At 40.7% G+C, this 27,217-nt stretch overlaps 1 protein-coding gene across 2 annotated transcripts in view; it reads right to left on the bottom strand.

Annotated features, from left to right (window-relative positions):
• UBTD2 (ubiquitin domain containing 2) overlaps positions 1-22,554 on the bottom strand; it is a 65,303-nt gene extending 42,749 nt beyond the window's left edge. Inside the window, exon 1 of one of the 2 annotated variants that reach the window (XM_069102377.1) lies at positions 22,394-22,554. In XM_069102377.1, coding sequence (XP_068958478.1) covers positions 22,394-22,463 — 70 coding nt within the window. In that variant the 5' untranslated portion in view covers positions 22,464-22,554. Of the gene's footprint in view, positions 1-14,732; positions 14,776-22,393 lie in introns of those variants that run through there. The other variant, XM_069102378.1, reaches the window with a different exon arrangement.
• Between the last annotated feature and the right edge of the window lie 4,663 nt (positions 22,555-27,217).

Genomic DNA, 27,217 nt, shown 5'->3' with positions numbered 1-27,217 from the left:
AACATTTACTACCTAGTAAAGAACTCCCTAACTGATAAGAACTGCTGGGAAAATGGAAATTAGTCTGTCAGAAATTAGAGTTAGACCAACATCTTATTTCATATTACATTAATAAACTGAAAATGGATACATCACTTGAATACTAACAAACCTACCATTAAAATTAGAAGAGAAGATTATATGCCTTTCATAGCTATGGGGTAGGGTATAAAATCTTTTTTTGTTTTGAAAATAGATTAATATTGATATCGTTTGGTTTTTTATCATTTATTTCTACTTCTAACATCCCTCTCCCTAATCAGAGAATTTTGAAGGGGGGAAAAAAAGAAGAGGAAGAAAAAAAAGTTAGCAAAACCAATCAACAATTTGTTTTTTAAGTCTGATGTTATATGTAATGTTCCCTATCTCTCCCACCTGGGAGCTATCTCCTTGTATTTCTTCTTTGGGGCCAAACTTTCTCCTTATAATTTTGAAACTCATCTTCATTGTTTTGTGGTTGCTGTTCTTACCACTTACACTGATGTAGCCATTGGGTATATTGCTTTTCTGGCCCTGCTTACTTCATCTTGCATCAATTCATTTAAGTCTTTCCAGACTTCTTTACTATTCATAATGTTTGACATTTCTTACAGTATAGTATTATTCCATTATATTCAGAGACAATTTGTTTATAGCCATTCCCCAACTGATATGTCAAATGAGGGCTTTTAAGGTGGGAGGAGACTTGGGCAGGGAATGAACTAGTCATTAGAGAGATAATACATATTAAAAAGAAAAGGGATGATTATGGGGGCAATTTGCTGAAGGACATGGAAAATAGTGCACAGAAGGTACAGAAGGTTGTTCCAAGAAATAAGATCTACAGGCAATGGGGTATAGAAATCCATTTTGCTGTACAAGAAAATAAAGGGGAAGGGGGGAAAGGGATGGGAGGGAGAGAAGAGAGGGCAGACTGGGGAAGGGGTAATCCGTATCCTTGCCATCTTGGGGTGGGGAGTAGAGGGGAAATGGGGAGAAAATTTGGAACTCAATCTTGTGGGAATAAATGTTAAAAACTAAAATAAATAAATAGTAAAGAGAGGTTGTTCTTAGTGAGAAGAGTCACCTTTTCAACAGACTACAATGAAAGAGAAAAGAATTGGGGCTAATGTCAAAGGGTTTTGAAGATGTAAAGGAGAGCAGGAACTTACAGAAAATGAAATTAATTATATCAAGCAAATTGGTGAACTTAACTAGTGATATAAACTATTATGAACTACTTTGTAAACCCTCTTTTCCTCACCTCCATATTTTAGCTAAGGTGCCTTGTAAATACCTTTGTCCCTTATCCCTACTCCTTCAATTCCCTACAGCACAGGTCAACAAACTATGATTCATGGGAGCCCTTGACTACTGTACCATGTTCTAGCTGATATAGAGAAGCTTAATCAAACCAAAAGAGGTGGTATTTCACAACTACACGCCAGTGACAACTGTATTTTATTTAGTCAACTTAATTTAATATCAATATAGTTTCACCTGCATGTTCTTTTCTACATTAACCTATACTATAATTGACCATTTTAAGCTATAAACGCGTATCATCCATTTTTTGCTGTTAGGACAAGCAAAGTATTACACTTTTTAAACAACTGAAGTACCATTTAAAGAGGTGGAATAAAACAAATGGAAAGCTCAGTAGCCTAAGGACTTAATGAATAATAACTGGTAAAGAAGGCAAAAGGAAATAGATTCTGCCCATTTTCTGTAAACAATAAAATAACTAAATTTATGAAATGAAAATGTGAATAAAAGTCTCTTTTAGAAAAAATATTAGCAACTAGTTAACATATATGAATTGCCCACTGCATTCAGAGCACTGAACTAGGAGGCAAGGGAAAAATATGAAACAAAAGGAAGATAAGAAAATAGGCATGTATCATCAATTTTTGAAAAGAAAATGAAAGCAAAACCTGACACATTGACATGGTAGAGGAAAAAAGATCCAGGAGAAGGGAACGTGTGAAAGGAAGAGTCCAGAGCCACAACTTTGAGGAATACAATGAGAGAATATTAGAATTATAAGGAGCTTACAAATTATCTAATTCAACTCCTTCCTTCTATAGAAAAGGAAACTGATGGGGCGGCCAGGTTGCTCAGCGAGTAAGAGCACCGGCTCCAGTGTCGGGATGACCTGGGGATCGAATCCCGGGCTCAGATACTCAGCACCCACCCAGAAACACCTGGCCATGTAACCTTGAGCAAGTTACTTAACCCCAATTGCTTAGGGGCGGCCAGGTGACTCAGCGAGTAAGAGCACCGGCTCCAGTGTCGGGATGACCTGGAGATCGAATCCCGGGCTCAGACACTCAGCACCACACCCAGAAATAACTGGCTGTGTAACCTTGAGCAAGTTACTTAACCCCGATTGCTTTAAGAAAAAATTAAAAAAAAAAAAAGAAAAGGAAACAGAGTCAGAAAGGTAGAGCTATTGGTCTAATATCCCAAAGTCATTTTTAGTAGCAAAGTTGAGATTATGATTTAGGACTTCAGACTTCTAGTAGAGGATTTCTCTAATGTAAAAGAGACCGCAGACTCTGTATAAGACTAGGAAGTAGTTTTAAGAGAAGTATGGTGAAATTTCATAAAGACTGGATAAGTAAACCACGTCCCCTACAATACCAAAAAATCCTAAGAAGGTATACTCTATTTTACGTTACTCTATTACTTTAAAGTTTTTTGGAGCGGTTTTAAGGAGGCTCAGGACTTTTCTCTGCTACCTTGGCTCCTCCTCCCTTTCTAGCTCATAAAAATAATTTTTTGGCAATTTAACAGAAATGACACTGAAAAAGTAGATTAGGTTAGGTCAAGAGAAGAAAAAGAAATTGAAGGAATCAATATGGGTAATGAGGTTATAAAACTATCTCTTTTTGTGGATATGACTGGGAAAATCCTAGAGATTCAACTAAAAAGCTAACTGAACAGTAATTTTAGCAGTAGCAGGATATAAAAATAAACCCACCTAAATCATCAGTATTTGTGTATGTTACCAACAAAACCCTGCAGGAAGACGTAGTGAAAGACAGCCCATTTGAAGCCAGAGGCAGCACAAAATACCTGCAAGTATGCCTGCCAAGACAAACACCAAAACTACGTGAACGTAATCATAAAGCACTTTTTATACAAATAAAGTCAGATTCAAATAACTGGAGAAATAGTAACTGTTCAATGGTAGGCAAAGCCAATATAATAAAAATGTCAGTTCAACCTAATCTACTAATTCAATGTCATCCCAATTAAATGACCAAAAAATTGGTTTTATGAGCTAGAAAGGGAGTAGCCAAGATGGCAGAGAAAAGACCTGAACCTCCCCCAAACCCCTACAAAAAACTTTAAATAATGTCATAAAACAAATTCTGGAGCAGCAGAACCCACAAAAGAAGAGTGAAGCAATTTTTTAGCCCGAGACAACTTACAAAGTTGGCAAGAAAGGTCTGTTGCACCAGGGTGAGTGCAGTACAGTAAAGCATAAGCTGTGCCCCAAAACACCAGCAGTGGACCTTAGGAGCAACTAAATCAGTGGGAGCAGTAGCAGTTTCTGGATCTCTCAGCCCACAGATGGTAAGGGAGTCAGACAACTAGTCAGAAGGGGATGCGTGACCAGTTTGCCAGAGCGTGTGGAGGCTACAGAGAGGGCACCCAACTAATAGCTCCAGCAGCTGCAAAAACCCCAGCAATTTGAGACAAAGCTCCCCTGTCTGGTAGCAGAGTTCTACTGTGGCAAAAAGCTCAAAAATCAAGTAACTGAGTGGCAACATGAGCAAGCAAAGGAAGCAAGGCAAGCAGAGTAATCCAACTTTACACTCCAATTTGGGGCACAAAAAGGATCAAAACATGGAACAGGAGGAAGACAGCAAACTCAGAACTCATGCAACAAAAGCTTCTAAGAAAAATATAAGCTGGTTACAGGCCATAGAGGAGCTTAAAAGGGATTTTGAAAACCAAATAAGAGAAGTGGAGGAAAAATTGGTTAGAGAAATGAGAATGATGGAAGAAAATTATGAAATGAGAGTCAACAACCTGACTGAAGAAAATAACACCTTAAAAATAGTCTAACTCAAATGGCAAAAGAGGCTCAAAAAGCCAATGAGGAGAAGAATGTCTTAAAAAGCCAAATTTGCCAGATGGAAAAAGAATCTCAAAAGCTCAGTGAAGTGAATTATTCCTTCATAATTAGATTGGAGCAAATGAAAGCTAGTGATTTTATGAGAAATCAAGATACTATTAACAGATCCAAACAAATGAAAAAAATAGAAGGCAATGTGAAATATCTCATTGGGAAAACCACTGACCTGGAAAACAGATCCAGGAGAGATAATTAAAAAATTATTGGACTACCTGAAAGACATGATCAAAAAAAGAACCTAGAAATCATCCTTCAAGAAACTGGAAAAATACCCTGATGTTTTAGAACCAGAGGGCAAAACAGAAGTTGAAATAATCTACCAATCACCTCCTGAAAAAGATCCCCAAAAGAAAACTCCTAGGAATATTATAGCCAGGTTCTGAAATTCCCAGATTAAGGAGAGAATATTATAAGCAGCCAGGAAGAAACAATTTGAATATTGTGGAAACACAATCAGGATAACTCAGGATCTGGCAGCTTCTACACTGAGGGACTGAAGGTCTTGGAATATGATATTTTAGAGGGCAAAGGAGCCGGGATTAAGACCAAGAATCACTTACCCAGCAAAACTGAGTATCATGTTTCAGGGGAAAATATGGTCATTCGGTGGAATGGACTTTTAAGCATTCTTGACGAAAAAAACAGTTGAATAGAAAATCTGACATTCAGATACAAGAAGCAAGAGAAGCATGAGAAGATAAACAGGGAAAAGAAATCACAAGGAACTTATCAAAGTTGAATTATTTACATCCCTACATGGAAAAACAATCATTGTAACTTATGAAACTTTTCTCAGTATGAGAATAGTTGAAGGGAATAGAAATGTATACACACACATACATATATATGTCTATATAGGTGGGTATATGGGCATATGAATACATATGTGAATGTGTGTATATGTGTGTACAGGTATACACAGATAGAGGGCACAGGACCAATTTAATAGGAAGGGAGGATACTTAAAAGGCGAAATTAAGAGGTGAGAGGAATATAATGAGAGGAGATGGGGAGAGACAGAATGGGGTAAACTATCTCACATAGAAGAGCTAAGGGAAAATGGTCCAAATGGAGGGGAAGAACAGGAAGGCAAAAGGGAATGGGTCAACCTTATTCTCATTGAATTTGGCTTAGGGAGGGAATGACATGCACACTAAATAGGGTATCAACCTACAGGAGAGTAGAGGGGAAGGGAATGAGAGGGGGGATGATGAAAGGGAGGGCAGGCTTGGGGGGAAGAGAAGTTGGAAGCACCCATTTTTGAAAAGGGACAGGATCAAAGTAGGGAAGAGAACAAGTGGGAGGTGGGATAGGAGGGAGGGAAATATAGTCAGTCTGTTACAATACATCCACTATGGAAATGTTTTGCATAGCTACACATGTACAAACCTATACTGAATTGCTTATCTTCCCAGTAAGGGTGGGGTGACAAGAGAGGAAAGGAATGAATCTGGAATTCAAAGCTTTAAAGTCAAATGTTTAAAATATATATATATATACACACACACTATTATTAATATTTTTTACATGTAACTGGGAAATAAGATTTACAGGCACTGGGGCATAGAGATCCACTGCCCTACTGGAAAGTCAGAGGGGGTATGGGAGAAAATATGGGAGAGAGAAGATTGGAGGAGGGGATATCCAGTGGGATCACTATTTTGGGGTGGTGGGTTAGGGGGAAAAGGGGGACAAAATTTGTAACTCAATATCTTGCAGAAATGAATGATGTAAACTAGAAGTTAATAAAGCATGTGATAAAAAAAAATGGACAGGGTAAAAGGAGGGAGGCAGGAGAGAGAAAGGGAGAAAGAAAGAGAGAGATAAATGGGAAAAATAGGATGGAGGAAAATATATAGGAATCATAGGGGCGGCCAGGTAGCACAGCGAGTAAGAGCACCAGCCCCAGTGTTGGGATGACCTGGGGATCGAATCCCGAGCTCAGATACTCAGCATCCACCCAGAAACACCTGCCTGTGTAACCTTGAGCAAGTTACTTAACCCTGATTGCTTAGGGGCAGCCAGGTGGCTCAGTGAGTAAGAGCACCGGCTCCAGAGCCGGGATGACCTGGGGATCAAATCCGGGCTCAGACACTTAGCACCTACCCAGAAACACCTGGCTGTGTAACCTTGAGCAAGTTACTTAACCCCGATTGCTTAAAAAAAAAAAAAAAAAGAAAATATATAGTAATCATAACTGAAAATTTACAGCAAGTTTCTCTGATAAAGATCCCATTTCTCAAATATATAAAGAACGGAGGCAAATTTATAGAAATAAGAGCCATACCTCAACTGAGGACATGAACAGGTAATTTTGATAAAGAAATCAAAGCTATATGAAAATCGTATGAAAAATGTGCTAAATCATTACTGATTAGAGAAATGCAAATTAAAACAACTTTGAGCTATCATTTCACACCTATCAGATTGGCTGAAATGATAGAAGAGGAAAATGACAAATGTTGGGAGGAGATGCGGAAAAATTGGGACACTAATGATGTTGGTGCAACTGTGTACTGATCTAATCATTTTGGAGAGCAATCTGGAATTATGCCCAAAGATTTATTAAACTGTTTATACCCTTTGACCCAGCAATACTACTATTAGATCTTCTTCCCAAGGTGATCATGGAAAAAGGAAAAGAACCTTTATGTCCTAAAATATTTATAGCAGTTTTCTTTGCAGTGGCAAAGAACTGGAAATTAAGGGAATGCCCATCAAGTGGGGAATGGGTAATCAAGTCGTGGCATATGATTGTGACAGAATACTACTATGTGCTGTAAGAAATTATGAACAGCTTGATTTTAGAAAAACATGGAAAGACTTAAAATAATGAAGAGTAAAATGAGCAGAACCAAGAGAATATCGTATATAGTAACAGCAATACTGCTAAAAGAATAATTAGATGACTAAGTTATTCTGAGTATTATAAATACTTAAATCAACACAAAGAATCAATGAAGGAAGATGCTATCCACCTCCAGGGAAAGAACTGATAAACATTAATATGCACAGTATGGGTTTGTTGGTTTTTTTGGAGGAGGGAAGGCAAGGCAATTGGGGTTAAGTGACTTGCCCAAGGTCACACAGCTAGTAGGGTGTATCAAGTGTCTGATGCTGGATTTGACTCAGGTCCTTCTGACTCCAGGGCCAGTGCTCTATTCACTGCACCACCTAGCTGCCCCAAATATGGTTTTACATACATATACATATACACACATATGCATACACATATATGATTGCTTAGCTGTGTCAAATGGTGGTCTTCTCTAGTGAGCACTGGGTGGGGAGAGAGGGAAGGAGACAGTGTGGAACTTCATATGTAGCAACAAATTTTAACTTAAAAGGGGGAGAGGAGATCATAGAAACTAGCAAAACATTTTCTGAGTGAGGTAGTTTATTATACAATGTGAGGAGCAGCAAATTTACAGTCAGACAAGCGCACGTCCTAGTTCTGACATAACTTAAGGCCAAGCCACAACCTCTGAATCCATCTCTTTATTTTCAAAATGAGGAACAATTGTTACTACCTCACAGAGCTGTAAGGAAGAAAGTACTTTGTAAGTAGCTAAGTATTATAAAAAAGTGAGTTATTAGCAACTCAAATAGACACAAGTAAGTGAAGAAAATTAAGTTCTCATTGCTGGATTTACTTAGGTTGTTATTCTTCACCCAGAGAGTACTACGAATCCAACAACACTCTCACTTGGATTACTGACTGCTACTTGAACTTTTTTTTCCTGCAGCATATTCCAGAAAAATTGCCCTCATCTCTGCACATTAAAGAGATCAAGGATTTTGCTGCCACTGGTAAGAAAAGAAGAGTAATTTCCCACTGCTGTTAATACTACTGACCTTTGCAGCCCCTCTAGCTCCAGCATCCTTTTTCCTCCTCATGGGAAATACTGGAAAAGATGTTGGGAAGTGACAAGTGGAAGCAAAAGCAAATTCAACCTGAGAAGCAAAACTACTCTCTTGGCTCCTATGCCAAGTGGGACTGACAATACCAATGGGCACGAATATAATGAAGAATGGGAAAGCTAACAGACTGTGAGCATATGCAATGTGTGAGAATTTAGAATTGGAGAACTTTCAGAATGAATCAATTATCTAAAATTTATGAAGCTCTAACTCAATGCCAAACACTATGCAAGGCAATTGGGCCGTAGAGACAAATGAAACAATCCCTGACCTCAAGGACCTTAAATCCTATGAGAGGAGATGATGAATATGTTAATGAATAGGAATGGGAGATAACGAACATCTTAAGCAATAAGGAATGGTCTCATGGAGAAGGTGGAATGTGAACTGGGCTCTGAAGAAAACTGGGGATTTCAAGAGGCAGAAGTGAGAAAGAAAAACATTCCAAGGATTGAGGACAACTAAAGCACAAAAGTGTAAAACACAAGGGCAGTCCAGCCAAACCACACAGGGCGTGGAGTGGAGCTGTACGGCGGAAGGTTAGGGTCAATCTGCAAAGTACTTTAGATGCCAGAGGATTCTTGATTTAACTGTGGAAGTAAACAGGGAGACTGGAGTTTAAGGAATAGGGAAGTGACACGTTCAGATAACACTTTAGGAATATAACTTTGTAGTCTACTTAGGGAACCCTAGAGAGTCCACTAAAATATCAACTGAAACAATTAATAACACCAAAATAGCAGGATATAAAATAAACTGATATAAAGAATCAACTTTTGGGGGCAGCTAGGTGGCACAGTGAATAGAGCACTGGCCCTGGAGTCAGGAGGACCTGAGTTCAAACCCAGCCTCAGACACTTAACACTCACAAGGCGTGGGACCTTGGACAAGTCACTTAACCCCAACTGCCCTCCAAAAAAAGAATCAACTTTTCTGTATATTGCCAACAAAATCCAGCTGAGAGAGAAATTTCACTCAAAATAACTATACAGAAAATATTTGGGAATATACATCTACCAAGACACACATAGGAAAACTATGTGGCTTCAACTACAAAACATTCTCTACAGAAATAAAGACAAATCCAATTAGGGATATTAATTGCTCAAAGTTGTGCCATGCCAATATAATAATAACAATAGCAGTATTATCTAAACTAATTAACTCAAGCAGCAAATATTTTCTGCCATACCAAACTACTACAGAATTACTTTACAAAGCTAGGGAAAAAAATTCATTTGGATGATCAAAAGATGAAGAATATCAAGGAAAATAACGAAAGTGGATGAAAATGAAGTGGGTCTAGCAATATCAAATACCAAACCATATAAAATGGGAACTGGCACATGTGCAGAATACACTGACATGTTCAGCTGATATAAATTCCCCACATGGAAAAGGCAGAAAAACCTGGTACCAGGAGAGTCAGTCTTATACAAAGTAAAATCATGCAATTCAATGTTCAATAATTGAATATTTCTTTTTCCTTAGACATCTGACATCATATTCAAGATACAGAAATATGCTATTTCTGAAAAATCAAAACCCAAAAGAAGTTTCCAAATCTTTGGATTACATTTTACATTATCTACATATGAACATATATAAAAATATATACATATAACATGAATAAATATACACACAAACATAATTTCCTGTGTTTTTTCTTTTTTTTAAATAATTTTTTATAGGGACCCATGGTTCTTTAATTTACTCATCTCTCCAGCTTCTGTTCCTGAGTTGCAGTTTTGTGCCAACACTGGCTTCCTCCACCTTCTTTTTGTTTGTTTGTTTTTTTTGCTTTTTGGAGGAGGAAGGGCAGGCAATTGGGGTTAAGTGACTTGCCCAAGGTAACAGGGTTAGTAACTGTTAAGTGTCTGAGGCTGAATTTGAACTCTGGTCCTCTTGACTCCAGGGCAAGTGCTCTATTCACTGCACCACCTAGCCACCCTCATGTGTGTTATCAACAGGATTTAGCATCTCAGTTAACCTTACTGAAGGAAAAATAAACTTAGCTTTGTTGACTATACACCAAAGTAACTGAGACATAACATGAACACATACTGTTTTTTTGGCCAGCATACATGCGTCATATACTTTAATAAAGTTTTCAACAACCTATGAGTTTTACACTATCAATGAAACACAAAAACCTTGCTAATTGTCCCTTAATCCAAAGCAGGAAGTTAAGTAGAGGTGGTGGGAAGAAGCAAGTACAGTAGGTCCACCAATTTAGACAAACCATTCAAATGATCTATTAGTAATAAAAAATTTGAGAATCAAAGAAATGAAAAATCCATCAACATGCCAAATTAATGGGAAAACATAACTTAGTCTAAAAGCTATCTGATGCTAGATTACAACACAGAATGGAAATGGTTTGGCCATAACTCAAGAGGACATGAACACAACTGGTATTAGCTCACTAACAAAATTACTAATATAGTCACTCTAGTTATAAATACTTATTGATTAATTATATCCCAATTTAAAATTGGTTTTCATTGATATCTTTTATTTTTACACCTTCTACATCTTCCCCAGCATACCACCTCCTTTCACCCCTTTTCCCAGAAAAGCATCCCTTATAATAAATAACTTAATTATATTTCCTTTTGAAATGTGCTACCAAAGCTTTTTATTTACAGAGCTTAATAAGTCAGATAAATTTAAAATAAAAAAAAAAAACCCAGCGTTGTTAGGATCTAGACAAAAGGAAATAATAAAGATTGGAATAAAGATATCAAAAGTCAAAGTTGACTTAACTGATATTTCTATTTTTCTTCAGGCCTCTCCCTCCAATCTGACCTCTTATCAGGGAAGCAGAGGTTCACCATTAAAATAATTCACATCATGGTTAATAAGGGAATTACAATTAGAGATAAAAAATATCTTTGGAAAATGTGCCCCATTCATGTTTGTCATACAAACTATCTTGAAACAGGACTTTTCTCTATTAAGTCTCTACAACTTTCTCTCCATAACTGCTCTAATTAACTAAAGGAAGAATTTAGATGAAAACTGACGAGAGAAACAGTAAAGATGCTCAATTTTCCTTTTTCTGTTTTCTCTTCCAAGAAAAATGAAATGGGGGCAGCCAGGTGGCGCAGTGAGTAAGAGCGCCGGCCCCGGCATCGAGAGACTGGGATCGGTTCCGGCCTCAGATACTTGGCACCCACACAAAATAACTGGCCGTGTAACCTTGAGCAAGTTACTTAACCCCAATTGCTTTAAAAAAAAAAAAAGAAAAATGAAATGACAGAAAAGTGGCTAATTGGGAGTTAATACTCAAGATAAGGAGACAGTAAGAGCCCTCGTTGATTTCGTGTCACCTGGGCTGGACAAACCACATCCCGTAGGTACAGAATGGACTGGCAAATGTCATTGCTAAGCCATTGGTAATAATATTTGAAAGACTACAGAAAACAGTAGAGCTACACTATGGGGGTGGAGACAAATACTGTCCAGATATCTTAAAAATGGAAAAGAAGAATCTTCAAATTACAGATTAACTTGAATTCTTGTAAAAACTTTAGAATGTGTTTTTTTCTGGTAACCTTTTTTTTTCCAAAATAAAAATCCATCTTCTTCCTATTCCTACCCTAAAATGGATCATTAAAGAGATAATTACCAAACAACTAGAAAAGCAAATGGTGAATATAAAGAACCATCACAGCTTCATGAAGAACAAGTTATGCCTAATCTTATTTTATTTTTTAATCTGTTTTATCAGGGGAATCCTATGGATGGCAATGCTTATTTCATTTCTGTCCTTGTATCTCCAGTGCCTAGCACACAGTAACACTTAAATGGTTAAATATCAACGTGGCAGGAGGTATCCAATGGAGTACCCCAAAGGTCTGTACTCAGCCTGGTGCTACTGAATGCTGAATAAAAGCATATGTGCCATGCTTATTAGATCTGCAGACAACACGAAGATAGAAGGAATAGCATCAGGGTGAAAGGACAGAACTAAATGACAAAAAACAAGATACAAAGAGAACTTTAACAGGCCAGCACATTGAGCTGAACAGAAAAGGAGGAAATTAGGGACAAAGGTAAACTCCTGAACTTGCGTTTTTTTAAAAATCAGCCTTCCTACAAGTACAGAATGGGGGTAGCATTATTAGACAGCAATGTACCTGAAAAGGGTATGGGGGGGGTTTTAGTGGATAGCAAGGTCAGTATGAGTCAAGTCAGCAGGGTGACAAGGCAAATAAAAATGTAGATGTGATTTTGGGCTGCTTAAAGAGGCAGGACTTCTAGGAACAAGAAGATGAGAGAGTCTTTATCCTCTGCCATGGTCAGACCATATCTATAATACTGCACTTATCTGGGGGGGGGGGGGCGTTAAATTATCATTTTAAAAAAATTTTTTTTTAAGTTTTCAACATTCACTTTTATAAGAGTTTGAGTTCCAACTTTTCTTCTCACTCCATTCCTCCTCTGACCTCTCCCCAAGAAGGCAAGCAACCTGATATAGGCTATACATGTACAATCATATTAAACACATTTCCACATTAGTCAAGTTGCAAAAGAAGAATCAGAACAGAAGGGAAAAACCATTAAGAATGGAAAAAAGTGAAAATAGTATGCCTTGATCTGCATTCAAAATCCATAGTTCCTTATCTGGATATGGATAGTATTTTCCATCATGAGTCTTTTGGAGCTTTTGTCTTAGATCATTGTATTGCTGCAAAGAGCTACATCTATTAAAGTTGATCGAGCATGACAGTTTAAGGAGGACAATAATAAACTGAAGACTGGGCCAGGGGCATCTAGGTAGCACAGTGAATAATAGAATGTGCTGAGTCTGGAGTAAGGAACACAAGTTTAAATCTGATCTCAGACACTTACTTGTATGACCCTGGACAAGTCACTTAATCTCTTTGCCTAAGTTTCTACAGCTGTAAAATAGATAATAATAGCACCTACTTCCCAGGGTTTTTGTGAAGATCAAATGAGGTAATAAGTGTAAGCATTTAGCATTGTGCCTGGCACACAGTTACGTTATAATTATTATTATTATAAAAGGAAGACAACAAAGATGGTAAAGGGCCTTGAGTCTGCGTCGTAGGAAACAGTCTGGACAAGACTCAAAGGGCCATGAGAGCTATGCTCAAGTATCTAAAGAGGCCAACATGGAAAACGAATTAAGACTTCTGGCTAGCTCCAGAGGAATGAATGAGGAAGGAAGGTGTGAGAGGCAAATTTAAGCTAGAAATTAGTAAAAAAAAAAAAAAAATGCATGAACAGGAGGTGATGCATTCTTTCATTTGATGTTTTCAAGCAGAGGCAAAATGACCAATTAACATTTAAGTTATAGTGTAAATTTCCTTAGTTTATAAGTTAAACTAGGAGAGTGCTAAAGTCGCTTTGAATTTTAAAAATTCTGTGAGAAAATTTCAGCCACTGATAGAAAACTAAGGCATCCTAGCAAGGTGCAGTCCCTACATCAATTCTCCAGACTTGCTGTGACTTTAACAATGCCAACTCAACAATCCCTTCCCCAAACAATATGCATTCTACATCAAAGTGCTCTTTCTCTCAAGGTCCAATAACTTTTATACCAGGACATCTCTGGGTTCTTTCACTACTCTCATTGCAGTCAAACTCATTAATTTTCCAAAGTATCACTGAGTTACAACCTTCAATCTGTTCCAAATAGCTGCCTCAATTTTCTCCCTCCTATCTCCCCTATCAAAGTAGAACAGTTATCAAGAATGGTTGTCACTGGTTTCCTATAGACACATTTTCATCTTTTTCACTGAACAAGCCTTCTACAAGCCTATCCCACCACTCAGAACACTTGAATTCTTTTATACTTCTTTTGTATTCTCAAAATACCTAATACAGTGCTATTCAAGTTATATGCATGATATAAAACTATTACCAGCCTTATCCTCCCCTGCCAGGTGCGTTCAATTCCTGATTCAGAAGCTAACTGCCTCTCAAGCTCGGTGCCAGGCTCTACTGCTTCATTCGCATCCCTGACACAGGATGGTGAAGGTTGCAACGAGTCAACAGATGTGGCCATATTGGGCACCTGGTGACCAGGGCTGCATTCACATCAGGTGGAGTAGATCTCGTGGCCATCAATGACCCCTTCATTGACCTCAACTACATGGTTTATATGTTTCAATATGATTCCACCCATGACAAGGTCAAGGGAACTATAAAAGCTGAGAATGAGAAGCTGATGATCAATGGAAAAGCCATTACCATTTTCCAGGAGCAGGATCCCACCAATATTAAATAGGGAGATGCTAGAGTCAAGAATGTTGTAGAGTCCACTAGAGTCTTTACCACCACGGAAAAAGGCTGGGGCTCACTTGAAGGGTGGAGTCAAGAAGGTCATCATCTCTGTCCCTTCAGCTGATGCCTCAATGTTCGTGATGGAAGTGAACCATGAGAAATATGATAATCCCCTTAAGACTGTCAGTAATGCTTCCTGTACTACCAGCTGCTGGGCATTCATGACAACTTTGGCATTGTGGCAGGACTCATAACTACAATCCATGCCATTACTGCACCCAGAAAATAGTAGATAGCCCCTCTGGTAACCTGTGGAGTGATAGACATGGTACTGCCCAAAACATCATCCCTGCTTCCATCCCAGCTGCTAAGGCTATAGACAAGATCATACCTGAACTGAATGGGAGGCTCACAGGCATGGCCTTCCAATGTTTCTACTCCCAATGTATCTGCTGTGGATCTGACCTGCTGCCTGGAGAAACCTGCCAAATGTGATGATACCAAGAAAGAGGTGAAGCAAACATCAGAGGGACCCTTGAAGGGCATCTTGGGCTTCTCAGGGGACCAGACTGTATCCTGTGACTTTAAGAGCAACACCCACTCTTCTACCCTTGATGCTGGAGCTGGCATTGCCCTCAATGACCATTCTGCCAAGGTCATTCCCTGCTATGATAAGTGTGGTTATAGCAACTGTGCAGTAGATCTCATGGTGTATACAGCCTCCAAGGAGTAAAGCAGAAAGTGGAAAGCCATGGACCTTCGTCCCCAGTCAAAAACAGGAGATCCACCACGGGGGAGTCTACATTTCTAACTAGGGATCCTGTGCCCCATTCACATCCTTGTCCCAAAGCACCCCTGTAGTAGAAGTCTAGAGTCCTGTATTGTGTACCATCAATAAAGTCACACACACACACACACACACACACACACACACAAAAGCTAATTGATTTTTTTTTTAAATACCATCTCACTGGTCATCAGCACTTTTCTCCATGGACTAGGAAAATAAAAGGCAAAGCAATCAGTTTTTCTATCTGCAATGGTTTAAAATTTCATGGAGGAAGAGATCATAACTATTAGCTAAAAGGACTAAGATTTATTAGTGGATTCCACTTATACATCTATCTTTGTCTACCATTAGTACAATCTGGTTGTGTACATACAGTTAATGATATCGACATTCTTTACTGATTACCCAGAATAAATTGCAATTCATCATTAACAAGTATATGTGGATGTAAAAAATATATCTACATTACCATTACACTGTTTAATACTGATATATGAAAGTTCCAGGATAAACTTTTTTTTTAATGTGCATTTTTTAAATAACTAGCAGACAGTAGTCTCAATTTAACTAAAAGCCACTAATTAGTCATATAATGCACCTAAAGAAAAAAAGCCCCTTAAAGGCTCTCTTCCAAAAAAGTGACTTCAATGCATACCTAAAAATCATACATGATCCTTTGATATAAGAGAGAGCTTTACAGGATGACCTCTTAGCAATTAATTAATATCAGGCTGGTCATAAAACAGGGGCACATATATATGGTCAGATGGTCAAAAATGTTTGCCACTGTCATGGAGAGAATCCAAAGTAAAGTCCAAATAGAAGAAAAATATTTGTTTTTTTTTTTTGGAGGGCAATTGGGGTTAAGTGAGTTGCCCAAGGTCACACGGCTAGGCTTTGTGTGTGTGTGTGTGTGTGTGTGTGTGTGTGTGTGTGTGTGTGTGTGTGTGTGTGTGTGTGAAGTATCTGAGGCCAGATCCGAACCCAGGTCCTCCTGACTCCAGGGCTGGTGCTCTATTCACAGCGTCACCTAGCCGCCCCAAAAAAATTTCTTATAGATGGTAAAGTCATTTAAATGCTGCTTGTCCATGACAACGAGCCCCCTTAAATCCTGCAGATTTCCCTAAATGATACATACTATCTCAAAAGGGGTTGGCACAATTATTTAGACAAGAAAAAAACAAGTAAATGAATGTCTATTTGTCTATGCAGTCTGACAGTCAGCTAACAGAGTTGGTCTATCAGTGCATGTACTTATCTTGAATAGACACTGGATGTGGACAGTGGACCCAAATTGCACAGCAGGAAAAGAATGGACTGGCCTGTCTTTGGGTAACTGAACAGTGCTTTTAATGACTGTACTAAGATCCTCTCTGAAACAAAAACCCATCTTTGTAATAACAATATTCTTCCAGTAATGCTGTATGGCTGCAAGTCATGGAATACCACAGTGTCTAGTGAATTAAAAGTCACAGGCCATCCAAAGGACAACAAAGAGATGAATGGCAGGTATGAAAAAGCAGCAATATGTCACTGATAAAGAATTATATTTCACCAATCAGTAAGTTTTCTATTTCTAATATTATTCAATACTTGTTATCTAAAGTAGATTCCTCTGTAGGAGTACGCCACTAATTCTCAAGCAAAATCAAGAGATCTAGCAGAAGGCTTCCAAATTTGAGTGGAGCAGGCAGAATCCAGCAGAATCCCTACGGTTGAATTATTGGAAAACATAGAAGTCACACAGGATGAGATGAAAGATGGTTTATGATCTGGACCACTGAAAAGGTTACCAACATACTAGTATTATTTTAAGAGGCCTAAAGATTCAGGAATAGTTGACAGCAATGAAAAAAACCTAAACTACAATTCCCCCCAGACCAGTGATATCATTAAAATATTACTGAGGGGGGCAGCTAGGTGGCACAATGAATAGAGCAACGGCCCTGGAGTCAGGAGGACCTGAGTTTAAATCTGGCCTCAGACACAACAAAAAAAACCTTGGGCACTTAACCCCAACTGCCCTCTCTTTACCCCTCCAAAAAGCAAATATATATATATATATGAGGAACCATACACAGGAAGCTACTGAGAAACGTTAAACACAAATGAAATCCCCAGCAGGAGTGGGGACCCTACAGCCTCGAGGCCACACGCGGCCCTCTAGGTCCTCAAGTCCGGTCCTTTGACTGAATCCAAACTTCACAGAACAAATCCCCTTAATACAAGGATTTGTTCTGTAAAACTTGGACTCAGATATGAGCTGATGCTGAGTGAAGTGCGCAGAACCAGGAGAACACCGAACAAAGTAACAGCCACGCTGTGTGATAACTGATTTTGATAGACTTAGCTCTTCTCAGCAAATGCAAGGACCTAAAACAACTCCAAAACATAAAATGTCATCCACATACAGAGAAAGAAATATAGAGTCTAAACTCAGATCAAAGCATACTTATTTGCTCTTTTTTTTTCCTCATGGTTCCTCCCATTTGTTCTAATTCTTCTATACAACACAATATGTTGAACAAGAATGTACGTATAGAGCCTATACTGAATTGCATGTCATCTTGGCTAGGGGGATGGGGGGAGGGGAGAGAGGTGGAAAAATTTAAAATTCATGGAAATGAATGTTGAAAACTAAAAGTAAATAAATTTATTAAAAAAAAAAAACCTGGACTCAGTCAAAAGGTCACACCCAAGGACCTAGAAAGTCACTGGTTCCCAACTCCTGCCCAAGAGTGTGGTAAACTGTTAACACATAACTTAAGCACCTAATATGTGTTAAGCACTATGCTAAACTCTGATGATACACAGTAGGAAACACCCAACTCCCAAAGAGCCTATATTTTAACAGTGGAAATAACAAATACATATACACAGAATAAATATAAAAAAAAATACAAAGCAGTTAAATACAAAGTCAAAAGGAAATGGGCATTAGGAGTGACCAAGAAAAGCTTCATATAAAAAGGTGGTTCTTGAAGAGAGGGATAGTTTGAGGCAGAGGTGAGGAAGGAATGACTCTGAGGTATGAAGGACATCCAATGAAGAAAGGCAAAGAGATGGGAGATGAGTGTTCCATATGAGGAGTGGGGAGAAAGCCAAGCTTGGATAGATCAAGGTGGGTAGGCAGAGTAATGTAAAATAAGCCTGGGATCAGGTTGTTAAGGGGCTTTAAGAAATAAACAGAAGAGTTTATATTTTATATCAGGGAAACATTGGAGTTTACTGAGAAGGAAAGTGACATGGTCAGACTTGTACTTAAGGAAAAATATTTTGTATCTGTGTGGTAGACGGACGGAAGGAGAGGGGTTGGGAGAGTGGCATGTGTGTCAAGACTTGAGGCAGGAAAACCAATGAGAAGGCTGACATACCCTCAAATCAGGTTCACATTCATCTTCTAAGCCTTGTCATGATTTTAAGCTTTTAAAGATCTTTTTTTGTGTGTGGGTGTGTAAAGAACTGTGAGGGCATCTAGGTGAAGTGGATGGAGTACAAGGCCTTAAGTTCATCTTTCTGAGTTAAAATCTGACCTCAGACACTAGCTGTGTGACCCTGGGCAAGTCATTTAACCCTAGAGCTGAGGAAGGAAATAGCAAATTATTCCAGTATCTTTGCCAAGAAGACCCCAAATGGAGTCACAAAGAGTTGGACAGGGCTGAAATATAAAGCAACATGATGTGAGGAATATTACTTTAAAAATTTTGTAATTTTGAAGTAAATACCTAATTTGGTTTTACTATGAAGTTAACTCTGATAAAAATACATGCAATTCTGCTTGATTCTTCATACTTACTCTAAGGTTTGTTATATTTATTTATTATAAGATTTTGGTTTTCTTTTTTTTAATGAGGGAAAAATGAGAGGGAAAGAAAATTTTTGTTATGTGAATTAAATTTTTTAAAAAATAAAAAAAATCTAGGTGAGAAGTGATCAGTGTCTGAACTAAAGTAGTAAAGAAAAGAGAAATGGCAATATTTGACAACTGACTGAATAGCAGTTCAAGGAGCAAGGAATCAAAGAGAATGTTGAGGTTAAGATTCTGGGAGGATTAGTTTGAAATAGACAAGTTTGAAAGAGGAGTGGGGTTTGGAAGGAAGGAAACAGATACTTATTAAGTACCTACTATGTACCAAGTACTATACTAATCACTTTATAATTATCTTAGTTGATCCTCACAACAACATTATTATTCCCTATTTAACAAAACTGAGGACACTGAGGCAGAAAGAGGTTTTAAGCGACTTGCTCAGGATTATACATAGTGTTAAGAGTCTAAGGCTCAATTAGAACTCGGGTCTTTGTGTATCAAGGCCCATTATTAAATCCACCGTGCTACCTAAATATCTGGGAGGAAAGATGGCTTCTATTTTAGATATTTTGAATTTGAGATGTCTTTTGGACAGTTTGAAATGTCCATCTGGCAGTTGGTGAGGTAGGACTGGGGCTGAATTGTATACTCTACAATTCAGTGACACAAGCCTCCCTGCAGTCCCTCTAATAAGACACTCCATCTCTTGGGTCCAGGCATCTTCTCTAGCCGTCCTCTATGCCTAAAATGTTTTCCTTCCTCATCTCTGGCTACTCACTTCCCTTGTGCTCCTTTAAATGCCAACTGAAATAGCATCTTCTAAAGGAAGTCTTTTCCCAATCCCTCTTAACTCTAGTGACTTCTTTCTTTCAATTACGTATTTGTCTTGTAGGCAGCTAGGTGGCTCAGTAGATAAAGCATCTGACCCGGAGTCAGAAAGACCTCAAATCTAGCCTCAGACACTTATTAGCTGTATGACCCTGGGAAAGTCACTTAACCCTCTCTATATTTGCCTCAGTTTCCTCCTCTGAAAAATGAAATGACAAATCATTTCAGTAGCTTTACCAAGAGAAGCCCAAATGGCATCATCAAGAGTCAGACACAACTAAAACGACCAAACAACAATTTATCTTGTATACAGCTTGTTTACAAATATTTTTGTTGTTGTCTCCTCCACTAGATGATGAGTTCCTTATGGGCAGGGACTGTCTTTTGCCTCTTCTTGTATTGCCAGCTCTAGCACAGGCCTGGAATACAGCAAGAGCTTATTAATAAAAGTTACTGACTGACTGAAATATTTCTCAATAGACATATTTTCATATACTCTATAAAGGAGATTTGTCCAGTCTCTTTGAAAAAAAATACTGAACCATTTTAACCAGTGCTAGCTGATATTTAAAACGGATTAAGTGAAACAGTTATGGGTAAACTGTGAATGGAAAATGTACATCTTTGCAGCTTGAAACCAATGTCATTAACACCATATGGAAATATCACATTGAATATTGATTTTTAAAATCCCTTCTGACTTAGCTCACATGCTAATGGGGGAGACAACATGCAAATAACTATGTACATAAAAGATATATAGACACAGTCGTGGAAGATAATCTCAGAGGGAAGGCACTAGTTGTGAGGCCTGACCAGGAAAAGCCTTGTGAAGAAAGTGGGTTTTTGAGTCGTCTCTTGAAGGAAGCCAAGAGTCAGAGGGGAGAAAGATGAACATTCTGGGAATGGGAACATCGTGTGCAAGGAAGGTTAGTGATGCTAGTTTGCAGAGTAATGGAAAGGGAATAAGATTGGAAAGTTAGAAACTAGTCAGGTTGTGAAGGGCTTTAAAAGCCACACAGAGCTTTATATATGATCGTGGAGGTAATAGGGAGCACCAGAGTTTGCTGGGGTGAGGGGGCAGGATGGAGTGACAGGGTCAGACCAGAGCTTTAGGAAGATTACTTTGTCAGCTGAATGGACTAGGTGAGATCTAGAGGCTGGGAGACTAGTCTAGACATGAGGCGATAATAGCCTGTACCAGGATAGTAGTTGCATATGTGGAGAGGAATTGCAAGTGAGTGCTGCAGGGCTGAAACCAAGGTGACCCCTAGACACAAGGTCTAGCACATCATAGGAACTAAATAAATGTTAATTAAGTGGCACTAATAGAGTAACAGAGCCTGGAATCAGGAAGATTCATCTTCCTGAGTTCAAATACAGCCTCAGACACTTATTAGCCCTGTGACCCTGGGCAAGTCACGCAAACCTGTTAGCCTCAGTTTCCTCATCTGTAAAATGAGCTGGAGAAGGAAATGACAAACCACCCCAGTATCTTTGCGCAAAAAAAAACCCCAAAATACAACAACAACAAAAACCAAACGGGGTCCCCAAGAGTTGGAAATGACTGAACAGCAACAAATGTTAATTAAACCAAGAAATGTGTTTGGACCAGTACCTGTGCATAAAAGATGGCCAGGAAAGTACACTAAAACGGGAAAACATAGCAGGCGCTGAGAATGTGCTCTAGTCAAACAGCCACACTCACTATATAATACCTTGGCACTGATTCACACCAGGGCTTTCTCTCACCTTCCTATTACTACTTTCACTTTTTTACAAGTGCATCTACTTGTTAATTTACCACCAAATAACTACTAGCTGAGTTTTTTTCACCAACTAACTCACTACAGTTTTCTTCACTGGGCTCTCAAACTATTTGCCTGTGACTCAGTTTACACCCCTGTGCCCAGAAGTTTTAAAAAAAAAGTGATGAGGCTAAAGATCATGTCATTCAGCAAACAAAATGATCTCAAGACATAAAAGGTTGCCTGGCTGAGAGAGCAAGGTTAAAGGTCAAGCAAGAGGTCTAGATACATTTTATGTAAAAAAAAAAAAATCTGGTTTTTTTCCCGTTTAACTAAAAGTTCCCACGGGGCACTCCCCTGTTCTAGGCGCCGGCCTTTGGCCACAACTACGGCCCATACAATTCCAACAGCTAACTAGAGCGACAAAAACCGGCCTAACGGGAGGGGCGGAGCGGGGAGAAGCATCAGGCCCGCGGGAGCGCCGCCTTTCCCGGGTGCTCCCCGAGACTGCTCACGCACCCGACGGCGACGCAAGCCTGAGCCGCGGACGGGGCGGCACGACCCAGCCCGGGAGGCCCCTGCCCAGCCCACGCCCCGCCGAAAGTCCCCCGGACTCTCGAACCCAACTCGCGGAGGGCGCGCGCTCCAGGGGACGAGCCGGCCGACCGGTCCACAGGCCGAGGGCGCCCCCGGCCCCCGTCCGGCCCCTGAAGAAAGAGGACGGGCGCGGGAGGGGGGGCGGGGACCGGGGAGCTCCCGAGTCCCGACCACCAGGACAGACGGACGGATTCTTGTTGGGGAGGACAAGGGGTGACGCGGGGAGGGCCTGCCCAGGGAACAATGGGGGACGAGGCTGCCCCCTGCCGCTCACCTACCTCCGGTGCCCTCCGAGTTCTCGTTGAGGCTGCCCGAAGAGTCGTGCTGGGCGCCCACACACCCGCCCATGGGGGCGGCCTCGTCCGCCCGCCTCCTCCTCCTCCTCCTCCTCCTCGGTCGCCGCCGCCGCCGCCGCTGCAGCCGCCGCCGCCGAGGTCCGGGCAGGCGTGCTCGTGCTCGGCCTCCTCCGCCCCCCCCCCCCCCCCCCCCCCCCGCGCCGCGCCGCGCCCCGGCTCCGCTCCACCCACCGCCTTGGCTCGGCCCCTTCCTCGCCTCAGCCGCCCCCCAGCCCCCACCCCCCCCCCCCGGCTTCAGCCCCCGCCTCTCCGGCCCAGGCCCCCAACAGGCCCGCGCGCCCGCCGCCGGCGCCCCGACCCATGCCTGGCCGCAGCCCGAGCCCCCGCCCCCGCCGCCAGCCTCGCGCCTCCCTCACGCGCAGCCCGAAGGCGGCCCCGCGAGTCGAGCAGCCCAGCCCGCCGGCCCGTCCGCCCGCTCGCCCCGCGCGCCAGTCGGTCCGGCAGCCCTTCACCCCGCCCCGCCCCCAAGCCGAGGCTGCCGGGGTAGCCGGAGGAGGGCGGGGGCGTGGCCTCGGGAGGTCAGCGCTCTGATTGGCAGCCGGAGCCAAAGGAGAAGGGGGGGGGGGGGGGGGCTGAGGAGAAGCAGACGGATCCCTCCCTCGACCCGGGGATGAGCCAACGCAGCTCCCCCTCTCCCCGCCCCCTCCCGTAACGCAGGGCCACGCCTCTTTAGAGCTAGCCGGCGTGCCCAGCGAGGTCAGGCTTGGCCTCTGTGTGCACTTCGCGTGTGAAGAAGAAATCGACAGGCACTCTCATTTCCCAGCGGTCAGGCGGAGAAGAAGACAGCGAGGGAGCTGCCTGAGGCTGAGGAGCGCTTTCAGCGCGATGCCCTCTTGGGGCCCGATGTCTTCCAGCTGATCCATCCTCAGCCCATTTTATGGTCCTTTGGGAGTGCTGTGGTACTGACCGACCGAGTTCGGCCGGCTGATTGTCCAGACGTGTAACACAGGGTGGACAGTAGGCACTCCTCATCCACTTGGTTTTTCCTGTGTGGATGGATGAGCGAACCTGTTTTTTTTTTTTCCTTATTTTTAAGAGAGGCTGCATTTTCATTTGCGTCAATAAGTCGGAGCTACATCAATATTCTTTTGATACCATATGCTTGCAAATCATGCAAGGAGTAAAATCAACACGATGGGTGGTAGTTTATTGTGAACAAATAAATGTGAAGATGAAAAAATAGCATAGAAGATGTCAAAGAGCCTGGGGAAGGAGTGTTGGGACAATCACACGGCAAGAGTGAAAGTTAATATGTTGGACAGCTCACTCACTTCACTGGTAACCTAGAGAAAGACATCCAGGATGTTAGATAAACTTTGACTCACGGTTTTCTTTGGACTTTTGTTGTTGTTCAGTTATGTTTAGTCGTGTCTGACTCTTCCTGAACCCATTTGGGGTTTTCTTGGCAAAGATTCTAGAGTGGTTTGCCATTTTTACAGATGAGGAGACTGAGGCAAACAAGGTTAAGTGACTTACCCAGGGTCACTCAGCAAGTTAAGTAGGAGGCTAGATTTTTAACCCAGGAAGACAAGAACTCTAGCCACTTTACCGCCTAACTGCCCTTGACTCTCTTTACCGTAGCAGAAAATTTTTATTCTATAGTAAGAAGACCTGGGCTCAGATTCTACTTTTGAACTTGGGCAAGTTACAACCTCCCTGGTCTTCTCTTTCCTCTTATGTAAAATGAGAGGGTTGTTTTAAATGGTCTTCTGGTTCTTTTTTTCCAGCTCCAGGTCCATGTTCTCCTGGGTAACAAAGTATCAGAAGATCCATGGCACCATAGGAGAGAGTACCTATATCAGTGAAATATCTTCACAGTGAAGTAATTCCTTTTTCAAATGCTAAATTTTTCTGTTTTTATAAGGAGCTTGATTTTTCACAGATCTGACTCTTGCCTGAAACTAAAATTCACTTAGAACTGAATAAGGGAAAGGAATAAGCATTTATATTTAAATATATATGCATACATACAGACAGACATATATACTCTCCTTTGCAACCATATAGTCAATAAAGTATCAAATCCTGTCCCTTTCTATCTTCCATATATCTCTCCCAAACATCCCCTTCTCCACTGATACAGCCTCTATCCTAGCTCAGTCCATTATCATGTCATTACTTCTCACTAGACTATTCCAAAAACACCCCATTTGGCTATCCTCCTTTGAGTCTCTATTCCAATTCTTGTTCCATACGGCTGCCAAAATGATTTTCTTATAGCTTGGATCTCCCTGCCCCACCCCACATTACCCCTCAATAAAATCCAGTGGTTCCCTATGACACCAGAATTAAATATAAGGTCCTCTTTTTGACATTTAAAGTTCTTAACAGTCTTCCTTTCCTGCCTCTTCATTCTTTTTACATATTACTGTTTTCCAACTTTGTGGTCCAGCCATATTGATTTGTTTGCTCTTCTTTCATTACCCTCCATCTTCTTTCTGTCTGCTGATCCTCGTGCCTAGGGTACTCTCCCTCTGTAGCTCTGGCTCTTGGAATCCTTAAAGAACTAGTCCAAATGCCACCTGCTCCAGGAGACTTTTTCTGACCTTTCAGCTGCTAAGGCCTTCCAATCCAAGGTTATATTTTGTCTGCTTTATGTATGTCATACATTTACTTATATGTGTATCTAACATTGAGAAATACTCATGGGCTCAGAGAGCTGAAGCACTGCATCCGTTCTACCTCCCTAAGGGGCCAGTCTGCTCTTGATCCAGGCGAGCTGACCTAGTTCAATCCTGGGGGAGCCTGGTTTCTAATGAGGCTAGGCTCCATTTTCATATTTTCTGACTTGTTTCCCCTCCCAACCCCAGAACCCGAGGGACAAATTATTTAAACTTTAGATTTTGTCTTACACCTAGCTCTCCCTAAAGTAAAAAGATGGACTATATACAATATAAATAAGGTATGAGACAGATATTTTCCCCTACATACAAAAGAATTATTGTAAACAGATAAATGTGCAGGCAAAAAAACAGTATAGAATATATCTAAGACATGCTGGGAAAGGAGTTGGGACAATAATGTGGCAAACATGAGAGATAATATGTTGGGACAGTTCACATATTTCACTGGTAACCACATACTGCCAAGAAATCTAGAGAAAGAGACCCAGGACAGCCTGGACACAAAAGTCTCACAGCACACATTACAGAATGACTTAAAGGATGCAATAACAATGCATCACTACTAATGCAATCTGCTGGGATACTGATACTTACACCTTGTATGAATATGAAGCACTTTGCAGGATTGCTGATTAAGTATTTTCTATTTCTCTTTATCTCTGTATGTTCTTTCATGAAGTCACAGTGTCTTCTGTCAAGCCAAGAACGGGAATGGGGTCTGCCTCTTGTTGGTGACTGTCTTTCCCAATGCAGAAGCTTCTCTTGCTTTCAGTCAGCTCCACTCGTTTAGCTCAGGAACTCTGGACTTCTTGAAGTGATAAGATCATCTCCAAGCAATGCTTGGTCACTTACTCAGGAAAGGTAGCAGACAGCTGAAAAAGCAGCCAGGGCCCAGGCACAAGCTTACCTCTGAGTCCATGATCCATTGGCCAGAAGATAGGAGAAGAGCACCTAGCCCATCCCTCCACCTCCACACAAGGAGTTTATTGACAAAGAGCACTACTTACCCCCACACAGGAGGGTCAAAGTAAGATGCATGAACCAAAAGGTATCTCACTTCTGTAAAGGTTCATTGAGTTGTCTGCTCCTCCAGCTCAGCAACCACTGAAGGGATCACTTTATCTTTTCAAAGAGTCTTTATCCTTAAGCACTGATACATTCTGTAAGATTATCCTCAAGTGCTAAAGCCAGTGCCTGTAGCAGGCTAGAATAAAGAAGGGCAATTGAGTGCATGTTCCATGAGATTGCTCTCTTTACACGTGAGTGTTGTCTTCCCTTTTATAATATATGGTCCTTGAGGGCAGAGATTACTTGGCATTTTTCTTTATATTCCTAGTGCAAAGCTTGACATAATAAGCGATCAATAAGTGCCTGTTGATTGATTAACCAATTTTGGTGATGTCGTTATTGACTCACTTATACCCTTGGCTATTTCTTTTCAACTCTATCCTACATATCTTCCAGTTATGACATTTTTAAATTTTCACCATTATACTTGGGTTTCTAAAACTTCACTAAGGAGCCATTTTAAACTATATCCTCATTATTTTATCACAAAAGGGGTGTGTGTGTGTGTGTGTGTGTGTGTGTGTGTGTGTGCCTCTTGGATTAGTTTGAGACACCAAAAATGTTTCCAGATGAAAATCTTAAATAGAAGAGCCTGTGTCTTGTGACCTGCAGCTTAGAATCTGGGCATTCATTTTGTAATACAGAGACTCCTCAAAAGAAGAAGAGATCTAATTTTTCTGAAGAATGTTTAGCACCCGGAATTGTGACCATGAACACCTTGCAGAGATTGCAGCAAACTTTCATTTGCATTTCAAGAAAGCCTAAATATAATCTTAAATTATGTGAGTTTTTGTGAAAGCACTGAGAATTGAGAGCTATGTAACAAAGCTTTTGATTTGCTCATTCTCAACTCTGAATTCTTCTTAGAAAACAGAGATCACATCCCTGAAGAAGAAGCTCTGTGCTGATTTTTCCCTGCAAGAATTTGCTTTGTCCTTAATTGCACTCGGGAACTTGCAGAGATCACAACAAACTTTCATTCCTATTGATTTAACAGATAGCATACAATCCAAGTGATAAGTGCTTTCTTTTTTATTGAGCACAAAGGATTTGT

Source organism: Petaurus breviceps, unplaced genomic scaffold (assembly GCF_028583685.1).
Source record: "Petaurus breviceps papuanus isolate PSGF00001 unplaced genomic scaffold, PetGlider_PUasm1.0 551, whole genome shotgun sequence".
Taxonomy (NCBI): Eukaryota; Metazoa; Chordata; class Mammalia; order Diprotodontia; family Petauridae; genus Petaurus; species Petaurus breviceps.
This window is presented reverse-complemented; position numbering and strand designations above follow the sequence as displayed.